This window comes from Trichomonas vaginalis, chromosome V (genome assembly GCF_026262505.1).
Source record: "Trichomonas vaginalis G3 chromosome V, whole genome shotgun sequence".
In the NCBI taxonomy this organism is placed as follows: Eukaryota; Parabasalia; order Trichomonadida; family Trichomonadidae; genus Trichomonas; species Trichomonas vaginalis.
The window spans coordinates 8,896,469-8,914,975 of record NC_067207.1 but is presented as its reverse complement, the minus strand read 5'-3'; the positions used below and the strand labels follow the sequence as shown (position 1 = coordinate 8,914,975).

Genomic DNA, 18,507 nt, shown 5'->3' with positions numbered 1-18,507 from the left:
AACTAACATAAATATTTTTGCAACTAATACTTTTTGTCTTTTCTAGCTTAAACAAAACTGTGTGTTGGTTAAATGATTAACATAAGTATCATATAGCAATTATTATTTATTAATAACAAAAAAAAAAACAATAATTTCATTTTAAATTATTTTTTTCTACCTCTTCCACGTCCACGAGCAGCACCACGTCCTCTTCCTCTCTTAGGTTTGCTTTCCTCTCTTTCTTTCTCTTTTTCATCATCTTCTGATTCAGAGCTATTTTCTTTAGAAGAATTGCTTGAATTAGAAGGACTATTTGATGAAGAATTACTCGAACTCTTTGAATCTGAATCTGATTTCTTTTCATCATCTTCTGAAGAGTCTGATTTCTTCTCTTCACTTGATGAATCTGATGATTTTTTGTCTTCTGATGAATCTGATTTTTTATCTTCATCATCTGACTCAGATTTCTTTTCATCAGAAGAGTCTGAACTCTTTTCTTCATTATCAGAAGAATTCGATTTCTTTTCTTGACTTGATGAATCTGATTTCTTTTCATCATCTTCAGAAGAATCAGAAGAACTTGAATTACTTGATGAATCAGATTTTTCTTTATCAGAACTATCCGAATCTTCTTTACTTTCTTTTTCTGATTCATCATCATTAGATTCATCTTTACTATCATTAGTTTCTTCGTTTCCTTCTTCTTTAGATTCATCATTTTTATCATCTTCTGCTTCTTTCTCTTCATCGTCTTTTTCTTCGTTTCCTTCTTTAGTTTCTTCTTCTTCACCTTTTCCTTCATCATTATCTTCATTTTTATTATTTTCATCCTTATTACTTTCTTCGTTTTCTTCTTTGGTTTCTTCCTCTTCTTTTGATTCATTTTCTTCTTCATCTTTTTCTTCATTTTCCTCTTCTTTTTCATTATTTTCTTCATTTGTTTCTTCTTTATTTTCATTGGTTATTTGTTGTTTAATTGTGTTAGTTTCTTCTTGTGTTTCTTTTACAGAAGAAACTTCTTGGAGAGAATCAGGAACTTGTATCTGTTGGAACTGTGAATCAGTGTGGATGTGAGGGATTTGAACTGCAATTGTTGAAATTGTGGAAATAGTTTGTACATTTGCACTGACTTTGGCAACTTTGTTTGTTTTAGGTGGTCTTCCTCTCCTCTTCGGCTGTTGTGATGAAGTTGTGACAGAAATAGCAGGAGTAACAAATGGTTGTGGTGATAGTTGTATGTTTTCGATGTTTTCGGCTGATAAATGTGGTAATTGAATTGGTTTTGGTGGCTGAACGTTTTGTGTAGGTTTTGGAGGTCTCTGCTCTGTATGAATGGGCTGAGGAGTAACTTGCACAGCTCGTGGAATCGTAGCTGTGGCAATTTGTTCCGAAATAGATGGAGGAATATATTCTTCTGGGAAATCTTCACTGTAAATAGGATACATGAGCTCTATTGTCTTCTGTGTATTGGTTTGTGTTGGTAATGGCCGTGTAATTTGTTTAATTGAAGGTAATCCGGTAATTCTTTGTAACATTATGGCTCCAGCAGTTATTCTTTCGGTCAATGACTGCGGCTGTATTGTTACTATGATTAAGTTACCATCATTTGGACCTCCACCAGCTGCAAATTGAGGAATTTGTGGATGACAACAAATTGCAATTCCAGATTTCTCGAAAATACCGAAATTACTTACAGAATTAGCAGCTAATATATCATATAACATTACAACGCCTCCTTCCGCTTGATGTAAAACGAATTGAGAAGAATAAGCTGTTCCTGCGCCTCTAAAGAAGTCAATTTTGGTTGGGAGGCCTCCGGTTTTGAATGACTCTGAAACTATTCGTCCTTCGAATGATGGATATTTAAAAACTCTGATTGTATTGTCTAAACTTGAAACAACTAAGTCGTTTGTAGCAGAAACGAAGAATAAATCTGTAATTGGAGATGGACTGACGAAACACGTGTTCAAACATGTGAATTTTGAAGGATTTACGCCATCAACTTCGAAAAGAGTAAAAATACGAACAACGCCGTCAACTCCTGCAGCAGCGAAGATGTTTTCTGTAGGTGTGATGGAAATTGCGGTAATTGCGTATGAACATGGATTGATTGTGTGAATTTTTGTTCTTGAATTCATTCTTATAGTGATAGATCCATCTTGAAAGCCGGCAATGAAGTGTACTCTGTTTGAACTTGCTATGCATATTGCTGGAGAACTATATGGATGTGTAAATTGTATTTCATTTGTTAGATGTACAACTTCTGTAATATATATGGAGCCATCTTGACATGCGCTGATTGTTTTGAAGTCTACTGCATTGATCCATGCTGTTTCATTGATTCGTGATGGAAGTTTTGTTTGGTTTAAAAATTCATTTGTTGAAATTTTATAAATAATTAATCCATTATCACCTGTAGTGATAGCTAGTAAATATCCATTAGTATGATACTTAATATCTGTAATGCCAGATTCCGAAACCCTCTGTTTTACTCCTTCCAAAATCGAAAAATCAAATTTTAGGGGGAAACACCTTTTTATATGAAATTTCATAATTTTTTTATGTGAAAGAGAAAGCGAGAGGTGTCTTCACAGCTTCCTCCTCCTTTTATTTTAGAATACCAACTCATTATAGTGCAAAATAAGCAATTGATCAGGATCATGTTTGTATTTGCTTGATTACATATTGTCAGTTCCAAAATAAATAATAAATCATCCCATTTGTCATGAATTTCTGTGCTTCAACTCTGAATATAGAGAGAAATAAATGAAACGACATCCAATTTCAGATGATTTTCCAATTGGTGTGATAAATATAAAATAACAAATCCATCTCAATCTAACTATGATAAATTCTGGAATGTGGTTGCAAATGTCAAAAAGACTGATTGATTAATAATTTTTCCGTCTCCATTCAATTATTATGAATATTTCAAACGTTTTGCGGAAATGTTTTTAATGAAAGCCATCTTGAAATGCATCACTAATATCAACCATTAAAATTTTTTAGTTTTCAATTTTTTGCGAATTTGTCAAATTCATTTTTGTATGGATTCTGACTATGACTGAATATTTAGATTACGGCTCTAATATCGATGTCATCAACGGCTCAATAAAAGTCTCCATTGACATTATGAATGATGTTATCAAAGCAATTTCAGATATCTGCTCTCATTTTGCTGGTGTTCAAGACTCTGTTACCAAACTTCTCCAGAATATACCAAACTTAAATAAATCAAAGAAGTTCAACATCTTTAAGAAGAACGAAGACGAAAATAAACAAAAATTCAAAAATCCTCTGAAAAAACTAATTGAATTAATTCTACAATCGCTTTCGGATAATAGATTGATATTGGAGATGCTCTCCAAAATACAAAACAATTATGTCGAATATTATTCCTCAATTAAAAATAAATTCGAAGCAGACGGAAAAGAAATCGAAGACACATATAAGCAATACAATTTCTTATATGTGTCAGTTGCAAATACGTGCAATTCAATGCAAGAATCCTATTTGAAATTATGCGAACAAATAGAGGAGCTACATTCAAGAATGGGAGATAACTCAACACCAGAACTCAAAGAACAGTATTCCAATCTTAAGGAAGAATTCGCAAAACTTCAACATTCTTTATCAGAAATTACGATAACTTTGAACGAAGAAACACAACGCTACAACATAGAAATGGAGTATCTTCTATCTAAATGGGAACAGGTACATATTGAAAAAGAAACCCAAATCCAACAGTATATTTTGAAATTATTCAAACAAATTGAAACAATTCCAGTACAGTTAACTACCATGGCTAATGAAATGCAGTTAGTAATTGAAGAGTTTCAAGACAACCTCGATAAGGACTATCTTTCAACTTTTATTTCTAATTTAGAAGAAGTTGAATTGCCAAAGGTATTTTTCACTCCACATATGTTCGAATTTAGTGTTTCTGACTATACTGATTACGATAGGCTATATGATACTGGTTTCTATGATAAAGTTGTGAAATTACTCAATGATTACCAGGATGCTATACTTTTAAAGACTGGCGATGACTGTATTGTACATTGTGTTAATGATAATACAACAGTCATTACTCATAAGCCAAGCCATCGATTATTTGAGATTCCAACCAATTATTTGGATATCCCCAAGCCTTGATCTTATCACTATTGTTCAGACACTTATATGTGACGCTATATTTTATATATGTTTATTGAAATAAAAAAAATTGAAATTTTTTGAAATTTTGACAGACATTTGTTTTAAATAAATCATGTTTTTCCATTAACTAACACATATGAATGCTGTTTTCAATGTATCTATTTAATTTTAAACACTTTTTTTAAATGCAGCCATCCTTATTATACAAACATCCTCTTCAAAAAGTGTATAAAAGTATGATGCAAGCATGTAATGCATTAGATAATAAGACAATGATGATGAACTCATTATCAATCAAATTTTTAGACTTAGTTGACATTCGTATTCCAGATGAACTACCAAATGCAGAATCAATTACGAACGTTTATGACAGATCTATTGATGCTATCAAAGTTTATCAAACAAAAATGGTTAGATGCGCTGAAGATATTCGTGATATTTATGAACGACAACGTGTTATTGATAATTTAACTAAAATTAATGACGAAAAGTACAAAAAACATTCAAAACTACGAAACGACTATGAAAATAAGAAGGCTACACTTGATGGCCCCAAATTAAAAGAAGAATTAATTAAATTTAAAGAACAACTTAAAGAAGAAACTCTTTACTTGATTGATCAGGTCGAAAGATTTGAAAAATTCCAGATAAATAGGCTCACGCATGCATTTGTTCTTTATTCGCAAGCTCTTGAAGAATTTGGTGTCAGCGACGAGATGATTTTTAGGGAACTTAATGAAAGACTTTCATCCTACTCAAAACAAAGAAATCTTCAACGAATGGAATCAGCTCAATGAGTTACATTGAAAATTTATTCTATTTGTAATCACTAAGCCATGTTATATAGATTTGTTATTGACTTGTTATTGTTTTTCAGAACAATTAGAAAAATAATTTGTAATTTGTTCTTGTATTGTTTCTTGTGATCGTATTTATCACTATATGAGGATTTCTATGTTTCTAATAATTAGCAACAGTATTCTGATTTGTTGATTGTTTCTGATTTCTCATTTGTACAAATAAATACTATAGTACTGTTAATATTTTTTGAAAGGATGTCTCAGTTGTGTTCATTCTATGTAATCGTTAATATCACTGTATGACTCAAAAAATCGAATTTATTTGCATGGATAAATAGCAATACGGTGATGATAATATTAGGTCTTACGATAATGTGTTTAGATTATGTTTGAAATTTTGAAATATTGTGATAACAATAGTTGGCATAAAATAATCGATTGTAAGTTGAGAGAATTAATTAAACAATAGTTTTACTTATCAACAACGTAATAGTTTCAAACAAGTTAAAGACCTGTAAGTTATAAATTATAATTAAATTGAAATTCAAGATCGCAATCATCATCAAGAATGTGATAATCGGCATCAAAGAATGGATCATCGAGTTCTTTTCTAATAGAATTGATCATTGGTAAAGGAATTGGCTTCCTTCGGACCGGTTCTGGATCAGGAGAGTTGCATGTCGGGGAAGAATACTGACTACTCATTTCTGTGTTCTGAGCTAAATTCTTTTCTCTCTGATTTCGGTTCATCATCACAGCCCAATGATTTTTCACATTTACATCTGAACGTGGAGCAAAGAAAACAGAAATTATGGACCATTTCGGACCTAATTGCTGATATTTTTGAATCAGGAGATTCTCTTCTTCAGGAGTCCATGGAGAATTTTGGATCTTGGGAGAGAGGTAGTTTTTATAGCGCTCACGGCACTGTCTAGGACTTCTTGTTTGCATTTTCTCCGAAATTAAGGCCCATTTGGTCTCTCCATAGACTTGAACAAGCGACTTGAGTAATTCATCTTCTGCTCTGGTGAATTTATGGCGTTGTCCCGTAATCTTCTTCGAAAGACATTGCATGGATATCCCATTGATCTGTGGGGTAACGAAACTTTTCCCCGAATTAATTTGGGTGTTGTTTGGTTGGAAACCTTTCATCGGTTTAACATTTGACACTCAAATTATTGAACGCGAATTCAAAATATTCAATTAAACCGTTCGCCAGATCACACAATTTCTCCTTCGATTGTTTTCTGCAATTTTATTTTTCTATGCTATGATATATAATTTCAAATTTTCTTCTACCCCAGTTTTTAACAATTTATTTCAATGTGATTCGGTTTCAAACATAAAAGTTCGGTATTTTCATTTACTATTATTTGGGCAAACCCAAATTTTAGCTAAAAGTGACAGGGAAAAAAAACGTTTAGTATTAAAAAAAAAGACCGATGAGAGCTTCGTTCGAAATATAGAGGGAACTGAGAATGCGCAACCATTCTCAGGGAATATTGGATGCTATTCCCGTTCCCTTTGTATGGAAAATTGAGGTTTTCAAAGGGAGTTAAAATAATATCAAATTTATACTAATTTACTTCAAAATACAAAAGTATTTGACAGCTAAAATTAGTTACTTTAGCAAGCCTATCAATACCCTTTTACGATTATTGTTACTTTTTCGAAATAAAAGTAAAAACAAATTTATACTAATTTACTTCAAAATACAAAAGTATTTGACAGCTAAAATTAGTTACTTTAGCAAGCCTATCAATACCCTTTTACGATTATTGTTACTTTTTCGAAATAAAAGTAAAAACAAATTTATACTAATTTACTTCAAAATACAAAAGTATTTGACAGCTAAAATTAGTTACTTTAGCAAGCCTATCAATACCCTTTTACGATTATTGCTACTTTTTCGAAATAAAATAAATTTATTATCAAAAACCTTTTTTTTTCTTAGTAAAAATAAACGAAATTTTTTACCTTATGAACTTTTGATGGAAATATGCAAATTTAAAATAATAAAGAAAGCCGCGAGCGAAGCGATCGGCTTAGTTCGAAGATTTTGATTCAAATCTTTGCTTATATTCCTTAAATTCTTTATGAAACTCGCAACAGTTCCATAAAAAAATTTAAATTCTAAACTGTCGAAATTACCGATCGGTAATCACACCCTTCATGGGTGTGTCACTTTTTACAGGCGTGTCACTTTTAGCTAAAATTACCCCTACTCCTATTATTTGTTGCCTTATAAAATGTTTTAATGAATTTCAATTTTAAAGAAAGTCCAATTGATCGTAAGATATAATTAAATAGATTTAAAGAATATTGTGTTGTAAACAGAAATTCATCAAAAGTGACACCTCAGAAAAGCTAAAATATTGAATTTTTGGAACTTTTGATAGAGCACGTTTTTAAATATTAATTAAAGTAAATGTATATTTTGTAAAGATTCTTTTTAATAAAAAAATAAAATTTTGAAGAAGAACACAAAATCTTCTGAAAAATAATATCACATAAACTCATATTATTTTCTAATATATAACTATTTTATATAAAAATCAAATTCAATGATCTTAAAAGCGAAGGATAAACCTCAAAATTTACGAATATAATGAGTGGGAATATAATGCTTATCTATCATAAAACCATATGAAATATCAATTTTTGCTTTACGCCTAATTTTTGACGACAATTAGCAAAAAATGTTAAATGTTAACACTCAGTCCATTTGAATATGAAAAATAAAATTGATATTTCATATGGTTTTATGATAGATAAGCATTATATTCCCACTCATTATATTCGTAAATTTTGAGGTTTATCCTTCGCTTTTAAGATCATTGAATTTGATTTTTATATAAAATAGTTATATATTAGAAAATAATATGAGTTTATGTGATATTATTTTTCAGAAGATTTCATTCTATATGCCTATGAAAAGTACTCTCAAAACTAACTTTTTCCTAATTATAATTAAATCTAGAATATTGTATTATGCTTAGTATTATTTCATTTTTCTCATTCAATTTAGAATTTACAAATGTCAAAAAATTGAGAGCTGTCACTTTTGATGAATTTCTGTTTATTACAATTGCAACTTTTGATTATAAAAATAAACTTCACGAAACTTTTCATTTTTTCTTCCCTCAAAAATTTGTTCTTTTGATAGATATATGGATATCTAAAAAGTATTGTTTATTGTCAGATTTCAATTTTATTTTCTGTATGATTTCTAACGAACCACTCTCTTCCTGATTCTATTCATAAATAATGTTACCCTTCAACGAATTTGCATGGATTTTGAACAGTATTAATAAAATCTTATTCTTCTTGAATGGTTAAAAAATGAGCGAACGATTCCAATCATTGTTATTTTGCGTATAATATACTCATGCATAATTGATGATATTTTCGCTATCTATAATCCCGAACATTGATCTAAAGTGATTGGTCCGATTCCGAAAACGTTCAATACGATTATGATTGCAGAATAAGATAGGATGCAAGTAGTATTATCAAAAAAAATAATAAACATTTATATCATTTTAAACTGTTTAAGGAGTAAAAGGTTTAGATTCAAAGTACTTCTTGATTTTTTCGAATTTTTCAATAGGAATTGAGGAAATAGTTTCTGTCGTAGGAACCCCACTTAAACAATCGGGTTCTAAATTACCAACAACAGCTAAACCAGCGGATCCAAAAAGTGTATGGAAACTATCAGCAAAATCAGGAGGATGGTCGCAAAATCCTCCGTATTTACCTTGAACTATGCGTAATAAAAATTGAGAAATTGCTTTATCGTCCCAAAATGGTCCGATATCTAAATAATTCGCAAGAGTTCGAGCAGGTGATCCCACCCACCAACAGTAGCACGAGTCAACAAGTTTTCCTGTACGACCATTAAAGCCGCCAGAGAAAGAATCTTGACGATCAGCAATAAATCTTATAACTTTATTAATATTGATTTCATTTAGCTTGTTGAGGATGTATAGGATTCCTACAGCACAGTATGTATAACCTCCGTGTGTTTCTGCGTTTGGCATTGGTGAAAATCCGCCTTCATACGTTTGACAACTTTTTACAAGGTCAACAAGGCCTGCGGATAATTCTGGTGTAATAATATTAAGAATCCATGCGACAAATAATGCCGAAAATGTAGTTCTAAGATCAGTAGAAGAACCTGGTGAACTTGAAAATGAACCATCTGGATTTTTGCATGACATGATGTACTGATAGAATTTCTTTCGATCGGCAAGTTCGTATGCTTCTTCTGTACCGAGTAATCCTAATAAAATTAAATTTCCGTATAAAGGAACCATCTCGGGGCCTTCATAGTTAGATGGACCCCATCCACAGTAAACACTTTCGCGATTTTTCAACAATTTAATTGTATTTTTAATAAATTTTTCTAAATCTATCTGATTTTCTTGATTTGCTATAATAATTGGTAAAAGAGCATAGAATGGCTGCCATGGTTCAAAACTCTCATCACGCATGGTGATAATAGAAGAATACATCCTTGACATTACGTAAGTTCTGAATTTTTCTTTTAGGAACTGAGTTGATTCAGCTAAAACTTTCTGAATTTCAGAATCCATTTGCTTTATTGCTGCTGATGTTGGAGTTTCAACGCCATCATCGTTAAATCCTTGAGTGAAAACTTGAAAGTCTTGAATTTGTAAGTGTCAAAATTTCAGAAAATAAGAAGCAAATAAAACATCATATTATGCTGAGATGATATGATTTATTAGCCCGGAGAAAGTTTCATGCGAAAGATTGTTTTTGTTCGGATTGAAAATGAATGCAAAGTATGTTCTTGATTAAACATGTAACATATATCATTAGGCATATCTGCTGTATGGTTAATGCATAAGATAAAATTGGAATATATGCATTCCATCTTATTGATAAATCAAATTTCATGATGAACTTTAACAATTAGTGTGTCCATCATGTTTCAAACATGTTAGTATCGATTTAATTTTCAAAAAAAATGGGGTTTCCATATTAACGAATAAAAAAAATGTTGGAATTTACTTTATTTTTGTGAATTTGGAAAAAATTTTGATCAAAATTGAAACAAATTCTTGGTTTTTTAAAATGTTAAATCGATAGATGAGTTTTATTTCACCTTGTTTATTGGATCAACATAATTTGAATAATGATTTTATGATTCTGACAGATAAACTCTCAAAAAAGTGGATTTCATTTGTTTATTTTTGTTGAAATCGATAATAGACATGATTATTAATCTTTCTATTTGAATTCATCTCATATTCTCACAAAGCCGATAAATTTCATTTCTTGTAGCGTTGCTTCTTATCTCAAAATTAATGGATCGGTGTTACTTTAGGCAACGAAATTCAGATATTAAGATTAATAATCGCAAACAATAACCAAAAATTTTTTTTGGGAGTTTTTACAATAAAGAGAAATTCCGCAACTTATTGAAGTCATACAATCTTCAATTTTATACCATGATTTTTTTGAATACCATTCAATATTTTAATGTCGAACCGTTTATTTTTGAATTTTTTTATTACAGTTTATCCTTAATTAATTCACGAATGATTAAATTACAGTTGTTCCATTGATTTCCAAATTTTATATTCAAAATTAATTCTTATTGTATAATAGATTATCAACTAATAATTGATTTATTGATTTGAATAATCCCTTTAAAGCGGTTCTGAAATTTGAAAAATACCTTTCAATTCATAAGTGTTCATATCAAGACAACATCAAAATCAGCAATATTCTCACTTTCAAATTTTAGCGGTTTTTTAAGTCTTTAATTTTTGAATGACCGCGATTGGAATAGATCTCGGCACAAATAATTCACGTATCGCATACAATACAAGTGGACCAAATGAAATTCCGTCTTTTGAGTTGTTATTGAACGATCAGACCGGAAAATCTACTACTCCAACGCTTGTTTCTTTTACTGATGATTCAATCCTCATAGGAGAAGAGGCAAGAAAGGTTTATGCTGATAAGCCAGAAAATGCCATTTATGGGATCAAGCCAATGCTTGGCAGACGCTATTATGAAATTGAAAAATTATTTAGAAATTGCCCGTTCAAAATATCATATGATTCCGATGGCTGGCCAATCGTAGAAATCACACAGAATGGCAAGGTCGAAATGTATAGCCCAGAAGAAATGATGAGCTTTATTTTTGGCGAATTAAATAATATGGTTACTTCACGCGCAGGAAAAGAAAAATCTTGCGTTATTACAGTACCCGCAAAATCGACAAGCTCTCAGAGGGCAGCCATGAAACGGGTGGCTGAAATTTCTGGCTTCAACGTATTAAAAGTCATCACAGAACCAGTTGCTGCAACAGTCTACGCACTTCACCAAGTTCCTTTCCAGAACGGGAAGATACTTGTCTGCTATTTTGGCGCATCTACTCTCGATATCTGCGTAATTGAAGTTGAAAATAAGAAGTCATTCACAGTCAAGTCAATTGCCGGCGACAGCAGCCTTGGTGGCTCAGAAATCGACAGATTCATCATGGAAGAAATGATGGATCGCTTTACTGAACAACATCCAGATTTAGATCCATCCAAGAGCCCCAGATCACTAGCTCTCCTCAGGTAAGCATGCGAGAATGCAAAAATACTCTTATCCGATCGTTCGGAAGTCACAATTAACATCCCAGATTATTTCAACGGAATTACTTTGAATGAGAAGCTTACCCATGAAGATCTGAAGAACCTCCTCGCCGACAACATTTTCTGCACAATCGCCGACCAGATAGACCTAGCCATTGAAGAGGCAAATCTTACAAAACGCGATATCAACCATATCCTCATTTGCGGACAGTCAAAGACACCATGGGTCTGCAACGATGTCATCCACTACTTCGGAGGTAGAATATCTCCTATGTCTTTCGTTGATACTGCTGGATGTATCGCATTAGGCGCTTGCATGGTCTGCCACGACCTCATGACCACAAAACAACTCGCAATCCACGACGTTCTACCTTACTCAGTTGGTTTCTTAGAGAACAGACAAAATATCAAAATGTTGATCGAGAGAAATTCGCCGTTACCACAAGAGAGATCGTTCGAATTTGTCGTTAAGAACCCTACACCACGTGCCTGCATCCAGTTCTTCCAGGGAGACAACGATGACGTGAGAAATAATTATCCAATTGGCAGATTCATGCTTGACGACATTCCAGAGATCCCAGACTCCAAGTTCACCATGAATATCACTGTTGGCGATGACGGAATCCTGTCAGTGTCCGCGTATTTCGTCAAGAACGGAAAGAAGGACGTAATGGCGCTCAGATACATGACGAGACTCGAGGGAGCAGAGATGGAGAGGACAATTAAGCGCCACAACTTAATCATGGCACAGAGAATGATCAAGGAGCTCAAGCGGAGAATAGAGAGACACAGGAAACTCGCAAACATGTACGAGGAGATTGTTAAATTGGGCCCCAACGATTTGGAGCTCCTCCGCGTCATGGTTGCTAATACTAAGAATGAATAAATTATTTGTAGATCATTATATACTTTAGTAATATTTTTTTATTCAAAATCATCTTTTTGATTTGGGATACAAAGGTTTTTTTTGTATAAGGTTGGGTTGAGAGGAAAATTGAGGGACTACTATTTGACATTGTCAAAAACTTTGAGCGTTTTTAAGGGTGCACTTACGCCCCTATGACACAGCCTTCAATTCAGATATTTAAGGTTAATTTTCAATGGCGCTTCACGCCAGTTGCCAAAATTTGAATTAAAGTCAGATGGGCGTGAGTACAGCCTTAAAAAAACCGCCATGTGAGAGGAAAAGTGAGGGCCCGATGCATACTATTTGACATTGTTAAAAACTTTGAAATTTTTTTAGTGTCAGAAAGTTTACAAATGTATACTTTCTGACGAACAGACTATCAGAGGGTACTCAAACTGCGGTTTTTAAATTTCCGCACTTTTTTGACGACCTTACTTTATGAGTATTTTTTTATTCAAAAATCTTCCTTTGATTTGAAAAACAAGGTTGACATAAAAAATGAACGTTTTGAAGGGTGCATTTACCACTTTCTGACATTCTCTCAAAGTTAATAATTATGTTCGGGAAAAAGTTATTAATAATGTTATGCAAGCACGTCAGAAAGTGGTACACACACCCTTAGGGGATCACTTTTTCTCAATGATGTTTCACTTCTGTTGGCAGAATTTCGAATTAAAGATCTACTTTCTAAAACACAGAATAGAGTACTATTGAGCTTAGCCCCCGACTAGAAAAAACGCCAAAAAACGATTATTTCAAATTCAATTCAGGTACGTCCCTATGAAATGTTTCTTCAATTTTACCCTTTAAGGTTAATTTTCAATTTTGATTTGATCTAGTTGTCAGAAATTAAAGCTATATTTTTGAAATATGTTGGAAGACGATTAATGACTCCCAGAAATATTGAGTACGTTAGTATTATGAATTTTTATTCTTTATACAATACAAAATCTCGCTATTAGGAATTATTTGAAATTCTTAGCACCATGCTCAAGAAGGAATTTGAGAATATTGTATGAATTGGGTAGGAATGCAACACTAAGAGGGCATTCATTAATATCGAGAGAATTTCATTAAAGAATTATAAATATGGAAAAAATGAGAATGTCATAAAACAATGATATATATGAGAAGAAAGAGAATTTCATTAAAAAATGATGGATATGAAAAGAATGAGAATGTAATAAAACAATAACAAATATGAAAAGAATTAGAATTGCATAAAACATCGATGAATATGAAAAGAAAGAGAAATCTATAAAACAATAATAAATATGAAAGGAAGTAGAATGAGATAAAACAATGATTAATATGAAAGGAACGAGAATGTAATAAAATAATAATCAATATTAAAAGAAATAGAATGGTATAAAACAATGATAAATATGAATAGAAAGAAAATGCGATGAAACAATGATAGATGTGAAAAGAATTAGAATGGTATAAAACAATGATCAATATGAAAAGAAAGAGAATATAACAAAACAATGATGGAAATGAATAAAAGGAAATTGTTATAAAGCAATGAAAAATATGAAAAGATAAAGAATTTTATTAAACAATGAAAAATATGAAAAGAAAGAGAATGCCATAAAACAACGCTCAATGTGAAAAGAAATAGAATGTCATAAAACAACTATGAATATGAAAAGTAAGAGAATGTAATAAAATAATGATAAATATGAAAAGAAAAAGAATTTTATTAAACAATGAAAAACATGAAAAGAAAGAGAATTTCATAACATTGTGATAAATATTATCTACAAGAGAATTATATTAAACAATGATGAATATGAAAAGAAAGAAAATTCTATAAAACAATAATAAATATGAAAAGAAAGATAATGTGATTAGACAATGATAAATTTGAAAGGGAAAAGAATTTTATTAAACAATTACAAATATGAGAAGAAAGAGAATATAAGAAAACAATGATGAATATGAAAAGAAAGAAAATTCTATAACACAATGATAAATATGAAAAGAAAGAGAATATATAACATGTTAACATTAGCGCCATGTTCAACTAAGAATTTGACAATTTCCAACGAATCCTCTTTGATTGCAATAGTAAGGGAGCTTTCATTAATATTGAAAGAATTTAATAAAACAATGATAAACATGAAAAGAAAGTGGATGCAATAATACAATGATAAATATGAAAAGTCAAAAAATTCTATAAAACAATAATAAATACCCAATATGTCGAAATGAGTTTAACGAATCATGTTTGGAGTCATGTGGTTCAGCAGATGCCGATGAATAAGACGTATAATAAAATTAATATCTTAAAAACTAAAATACAAAATTAATGTTGGGTAATGACTAGATATAGTATGCACTTTTGAATTCATACATTTTTTGAAAAAATTGTATTTTCAAAAAAAGATGTTGTTTCAGTATGAACTTGAAGAGAAATTTTAAGGAAAATAGGTTTTGAACGCTTAGATAGGGGTAAAATCAGACTTTATGAGGTATGTTGTATAATTATAGTTTGTGCTGTAATATGTCATGAGATCAGAATATGAAGGGAGTATATATGTGTTATTGTCACAGGTATATATGTGAGGATAGCTCAGTAGAGTCTGTAAAATAGTTTAGTAGAAGAAAAAGTTATATAAAGAACAAAAAATTAAAAATAAACATTATTAAGTGAAAACCAAAGTTTACCTATTTTATGTAAGGTTTTGTCTTTGTGGGTTGAGGTATATGACAAAAAAGATTGGATAATGCACTCTTGTCGGTCAAACTTCCGCGTTCAAGTTATGAATGCGGAACATTGTTCCATTCTGGGAGATATGCAGAGGAAATGTCTCCCAGAATGAGACACTGCGACCGACAGGAGTGCACAATACACTCTTGTCGGTCAAACTTCCGCGTTCAAGTTATGAATGCGGAACATTGTTCCATTCTGGGAGACATGCAGAGGCAATGTCTCCCAGAATGAGACACTGCGACCGACAGGAGTGCAAAATACACTCTTGTCGGTCAAAGTTTTGCAATCACATTCTGAGTGCAGAAGATTGTCTCATTCTGGGAGACATGCAGAGGCAATGTCTCCCAGAATGAGACACTGCGACCGACAGGAGTGCAAAATACACTCTTGTCGGTCAAACTTCCGCATTCAAGTTATGAATGCGGAACAGTGTCTCATTCGAGGAGCCCTCGAAAAGAACCTCACATCGACTCTCTCTTTCCGGCATCTTTACCGCATAGAAAACTGCTCGTTCGCAACTTTGTGTGCAATCTAAGAGATGATTGCGGTAAAGATGCCGGGAAGATTGACGCTGCAGCAGAGAATCACTACGGCTCTCTTTTACCGGCATCTTTACCGCATAGAAAGCTGCTCGTTCGCAACTTTGTGTGCAATCTAAGAGATGATTGCGGTAAAGATGCCGGGAAGATTGATGCTGCAGCCCCAGGCCGCACTCAGATTTCATCCCGCTACACAATTGTTCATCCAACAACTGTCATAGAGGTTGAAATTTTCGACCAGAAGTGAAACATATCATTTTTAAGACTGCGGCGCGCAAGCAAGTTTGAACCTTTCAAGGGTGATCAGTCCTTTACTCATTTCAAGACCTCTTGTTGCCTGATAAAACGATACTTCCTTCCTTGTGGGCCATTGAAAACAGCCCAAACCGTCACAACTTGCTTCCTAAATTGTATTTGCGGAGTAATTATCATGCATATTTTATCGGATAATAATATCAAAGCTAAATTTCATATTATTTTTTAAAGATATGCATTTTCTGTCTAAATTTATTTTTTCTGTTTCCAATTCACGGAATAATATTCTTACAAGCATATACATAGCTAATATATATCATTTTAATAATAATAAAACCAAAATGATGTATTCTTCATATAGTTATTTAAAATTCGTTAACTAGAATTGTATTCAGAACGAGGCAAAGTTAGGAGATACATAAAAACCAATAACTTGATAAGTGATACCTTTTTTCCTGATATATCTATATGTGTTAATGTCAAACACGATTTGGAAAAATTAATTCTTTAAATCGGCTTAAGAATAAGACCAACATCAAAAGCATGGCTAATAAATTAATAAATCAATGTTTAATTACCGATTCATGCATTTTTTTCAAAATTTCAAATTTCAAATTTTTGTTTCTCCAAAATATTAATTGTTTCCACTAGATTAACAAATAAACAATAAATTGGATTAATGTAATGCCCAATCATTCATTTTAAATTTTAGATTTAAAACAATATTTTTCTCCATATTATTATAACATGAATCGCTATGATATAAGAAATATATTTTCAATATTGAAATTGAAAAATTCTAAAATTTTTGAAATTCAATTTGAGTGTGATGATCGATAACATATATTTTTTAATTAAAATCTTGTGTCGCTATCATATAAATATACTATTTCTAAATTAAAAATAAAAAAAAGTACTATTTAATGATGAAATTGCAAATAGTATCAATATATATATATTCATGCTGATATATTTTGGGAACAGATTGGCAATCACATAAATAGGATTGTGTTAGTTTGTCATGGATATAAAACAAATTTTCGAGCTAATTGAGCGAATTTAAATCACAAACACTTATATTTTCTATTACAAGGTATATTTGTAATATACAACCAGTAAATAGCTTTCTCTAACTTTTACCAGCTTAGATGATAGCAAATTAGATACGAATTTCATGACCCCTCACCAAATTCCACTAAAACATATACAAATAAAAGTACTAAGTTGGTATCATCTAACCCTAGAATTATAGCTCCTAGGACTCATCCTAGATGGTAGTTCTGGAAAAACACCTGGTTTTTGGAGTTGCAAAAGTTAAAAATTGAGGGTATGAAGATAAAGAAAATTAGATTAAATAATGATAGATTTGAAAAGAAAGAGAACTCTATAAAACAATGATAAAGATGGAATAAAAATGAATGTAATAAAACAATGATGAGTTTGAAAAGAAAAAGAAATTTATAAAACAATGATGAATGTGAAATACAAGTGAATTGTATTAAACAATGATAAATATAAAAAGAATGAGAATGTAATCAAACAATGACAAATATGAAAAGAAAGAGGATGCTATAAAACAATAATAAATATGATAAGAATGAGAATGCCATTACTTAATAACAAATATGAAAAGAAATAGAATATCAAAAAACATTGGTAAATATGAAAAGAAAGAGAATTTTATTAAATAATAATAAATATGAAAAGAAAGAGAATGCGATATAACTATGATAAACATGAAAAGAATGAGAACTTCATTAAACAATGATAAATATAAAAAGAATGAGAATTGGATAAAACAATGATAAACATTAAAAGAAAGAGAAATCTATAAAATGATAAAAAATGTGAAAAGGAAGAGAACTTCATTAAACAATGAGAAATATAAAAAGAATGATAATTGGATGAAACAATGATAAACATGAAAAACAAAAGAATTTCATTAGATAATAATAAATATGAAAAGAAATAGAATGTAATAAAACAATGATAAATATGAAAAGGAAGAGTATGTTATAAAACAATATTAAATATGATAAGAATGAGAATGCCATTACTTAATAATAAATATGAAAAGAAATAGAACATCAAAAAACAATGGTAAATATGAAAAGAAAGATAATTTCATTAAATAATAGTAAATATGAAAAGAAGGAAAATGTCATAAAACTATGATAAACATGAAAAGAATGAGAATGTAATAAAACAACGATAAATGTAAAAAGAATAAGAATTTCATAAAACAATGATAAATATGAAAAGAAAGTTAATGTCATAAAACAAAGATAAATATGAAAAGAAAGTTAATGTCATAAAACAAAGATAAATATGAAAAGAAAGTTAATGTTATAAAACAATGAAAAATGTTAAATACAAGAGAATTATATAAACCAATTATAAATATGAAAATAAATAGAATTACATAAACCAATTATAAATATGAAAATAAATAGAATGTCATAAACAAATAATAGATATGAAAAGAAATAGAATTCTATAAAATAATGATAAATATGAAAAGAAAGAAAATATAATA

The 18,507-nt window shown here is 30.8% G+C and overlaps 7 protein-coding genes across 7 annotated transcripts, besides 10 other annotated features; 4 read left to right on the top strand and 3 right to left on the bottom strand.

Moving 5' to 3' along the window:
- Window positions 1–46: 46 nt before the first annotated feature.
- TVAGG3_0303090 (WD40 repeat-like family) lies at window positions 47–2,534 on the bottom strand (the record flags this gene model as incomplete). The annotated part of the gene is made up of 1 exon (XM_001581032.1): window positions 147–2,534. One exon carries the CDS (start codon window positions 2,532–2,534, stop codon window positions 147–149), a length of 2,388 nt encoding a protein of 795 aa, XP_001581082.1.
- A 501-nt stretch (window positions 2,535–3,035) lies between these two features.
- Window positions 3,036–4,224, top strand: TVAGG3_0303080 (BAR/IMD domain-like family; the record flags this gene model as incomplete). Its single annotated transcript, XM_001581031.1, has 1 exon — window positions 3,043–4,137. The coding sequence occupies one exon, from the start codon at window positions 3,043–3,045 to the stop codon at window positions 4,135–4,137; it is 1,095 nt and encodes a 364-aa protein (XP_001581081.1).
- A 112-nt stretch (window positions 4,225–4,336) lies between these two features.
- TVAGG3_0303070 (uncharacterized protein) lies at window positions 4,337–5,175 on the top strand (the record flags this gene model as incomplete). Its single annotated transcript, XM_001581030.1, has 1 exon — window positions 4,380–4,937. The coding sequence occupies one exon, from the start codon at window positions 4,380–4,382 to the stop codon at window positions 4,935–4,937; it is 558 nt and encodes a 185-aa protein (XP_001581080.1).
- A 73-nt stretch (window positions 5,176–5,248) lies between these two features.
- TVAGG3_0303060 (RNA polymerase II transcription regulator recruiting protein) lies at window positions 5,249–6,092 on the bottom strand (the record flags this gene model as incomplete). The annotated part of the gene is made up of 1 exon (XM_001581029.2): window positions 5,460–6,014. The coding sequence occupies one exon, from the start codon at window positions 6,012–6,014 to the stop codon at window positions 5,460–5,462; it is 555 nt and encodes a 184-aa protein (XP_001581079.2).
- A 224-nt stretch (window positions 6,093–6,316) lies between these two features.
- Window positions 6,317–6,346: a terminal%2Cinverted (terminal inverted repeat of MuDR-3_TvMULE3 transposon ID:TVAGG3_0303050).
- Window positions 6,317–7,167: a mobile genetic element.
- Window positions 7,138–7,167: a terminal%2Cinverted (terminal inverted repeat of MuDR-3_TvMULE3 transposon ID:TVAGG3_0303050).
- A 98-nt stretch (window positions 7,168–7,265) lies between these two features.
- Window positions 7,266–7,303: a mobile genetic element.
- Window positions 7,266–7,303: a terminal%2Cinverted (terminal inverted repeat of Banshee-A3 transposon ID:TVAGG3_0303040).
- A 685-nt stretch (window positions 7,304–7,988) lies between these two features.
- Window positions 7,989–8,025: a mobile genetic element.
- Window positions 7,989–8,025: a terminal%2Cinverted (terminal inverted repeat of Banshee-A3 transposon ID:TVAGG3_0303030).
- A 466-nt stretch (window positions 8,026–8,491) lies between these two features.
- Window positions 8,492–9,433, bottom strand: TVAGG3_0303020 (protein farnesylation; the record flags this gene model as incomplete). Its single annotated transcript, XM_001581028.1, has 1 exon — window positions 8,492–9,433. The coding sequence occupies one exon, from the start codon at window positions 9,431–9,433 to the stop codon at window positions 8,492–8,494; it is 942 nt and encodes a 313-aa protein (XP_001581078.1).
- A 1,306-nt stretch (window positions 9,434–10,739) lies between these two features.
- Window positions 10,740–11,540, top strand: TVAGG3_0303010 (ATP binding; the record flags this gene model as incomplete). The annotated part of the gene is made up of 1 exon (XM_001581027.1): window positions 10,740–11,540. One exon carries the CDS (start codon window positions 10,740–10,742, stop codon window positions 11,538–11,540), a length of 801 nt encoding a protein of 266 aa, XP_001581077.1.
- Window positions 11,541–11,825: 285 nt separating this feature from the next.
- TVAGG3_0303000 (substrate binding domain of DNAk, Chain A, domain 1 domain-containing protein) lies at window positions 11,826–12,440 on the top strand (the record flags this gene model as incomplete). The annotated part of the gene is made up of 1 exon (XM_001581026.1): window positions 11,826–12,440. The coding sequence occupies one exon, from the start codon at window positions 11,826–11,828 to the stop codon at window positions 12,438–12,440; it is 615 nt and encodes a 204-aa protein (XP_001581076.1).
- Window positions 12,441–12,592: 152 nt separating this feature from the next.
- Window positions 12,593–12,718: a mobile genetic element.
- A 253-nt stretch (window positions 12,719–12,971) lies between these two features.
- Window positions 12,972–13,002: a mobile genetic element.
- Window positions 12,972–13,002: a terminal%2Cinverted (terminal inverted repeat of tvBac_53III transposon ID:TVAGG3_0302980).
- Window positions 13,003–18,507: the final 5,505 nt, after the last annotated feature.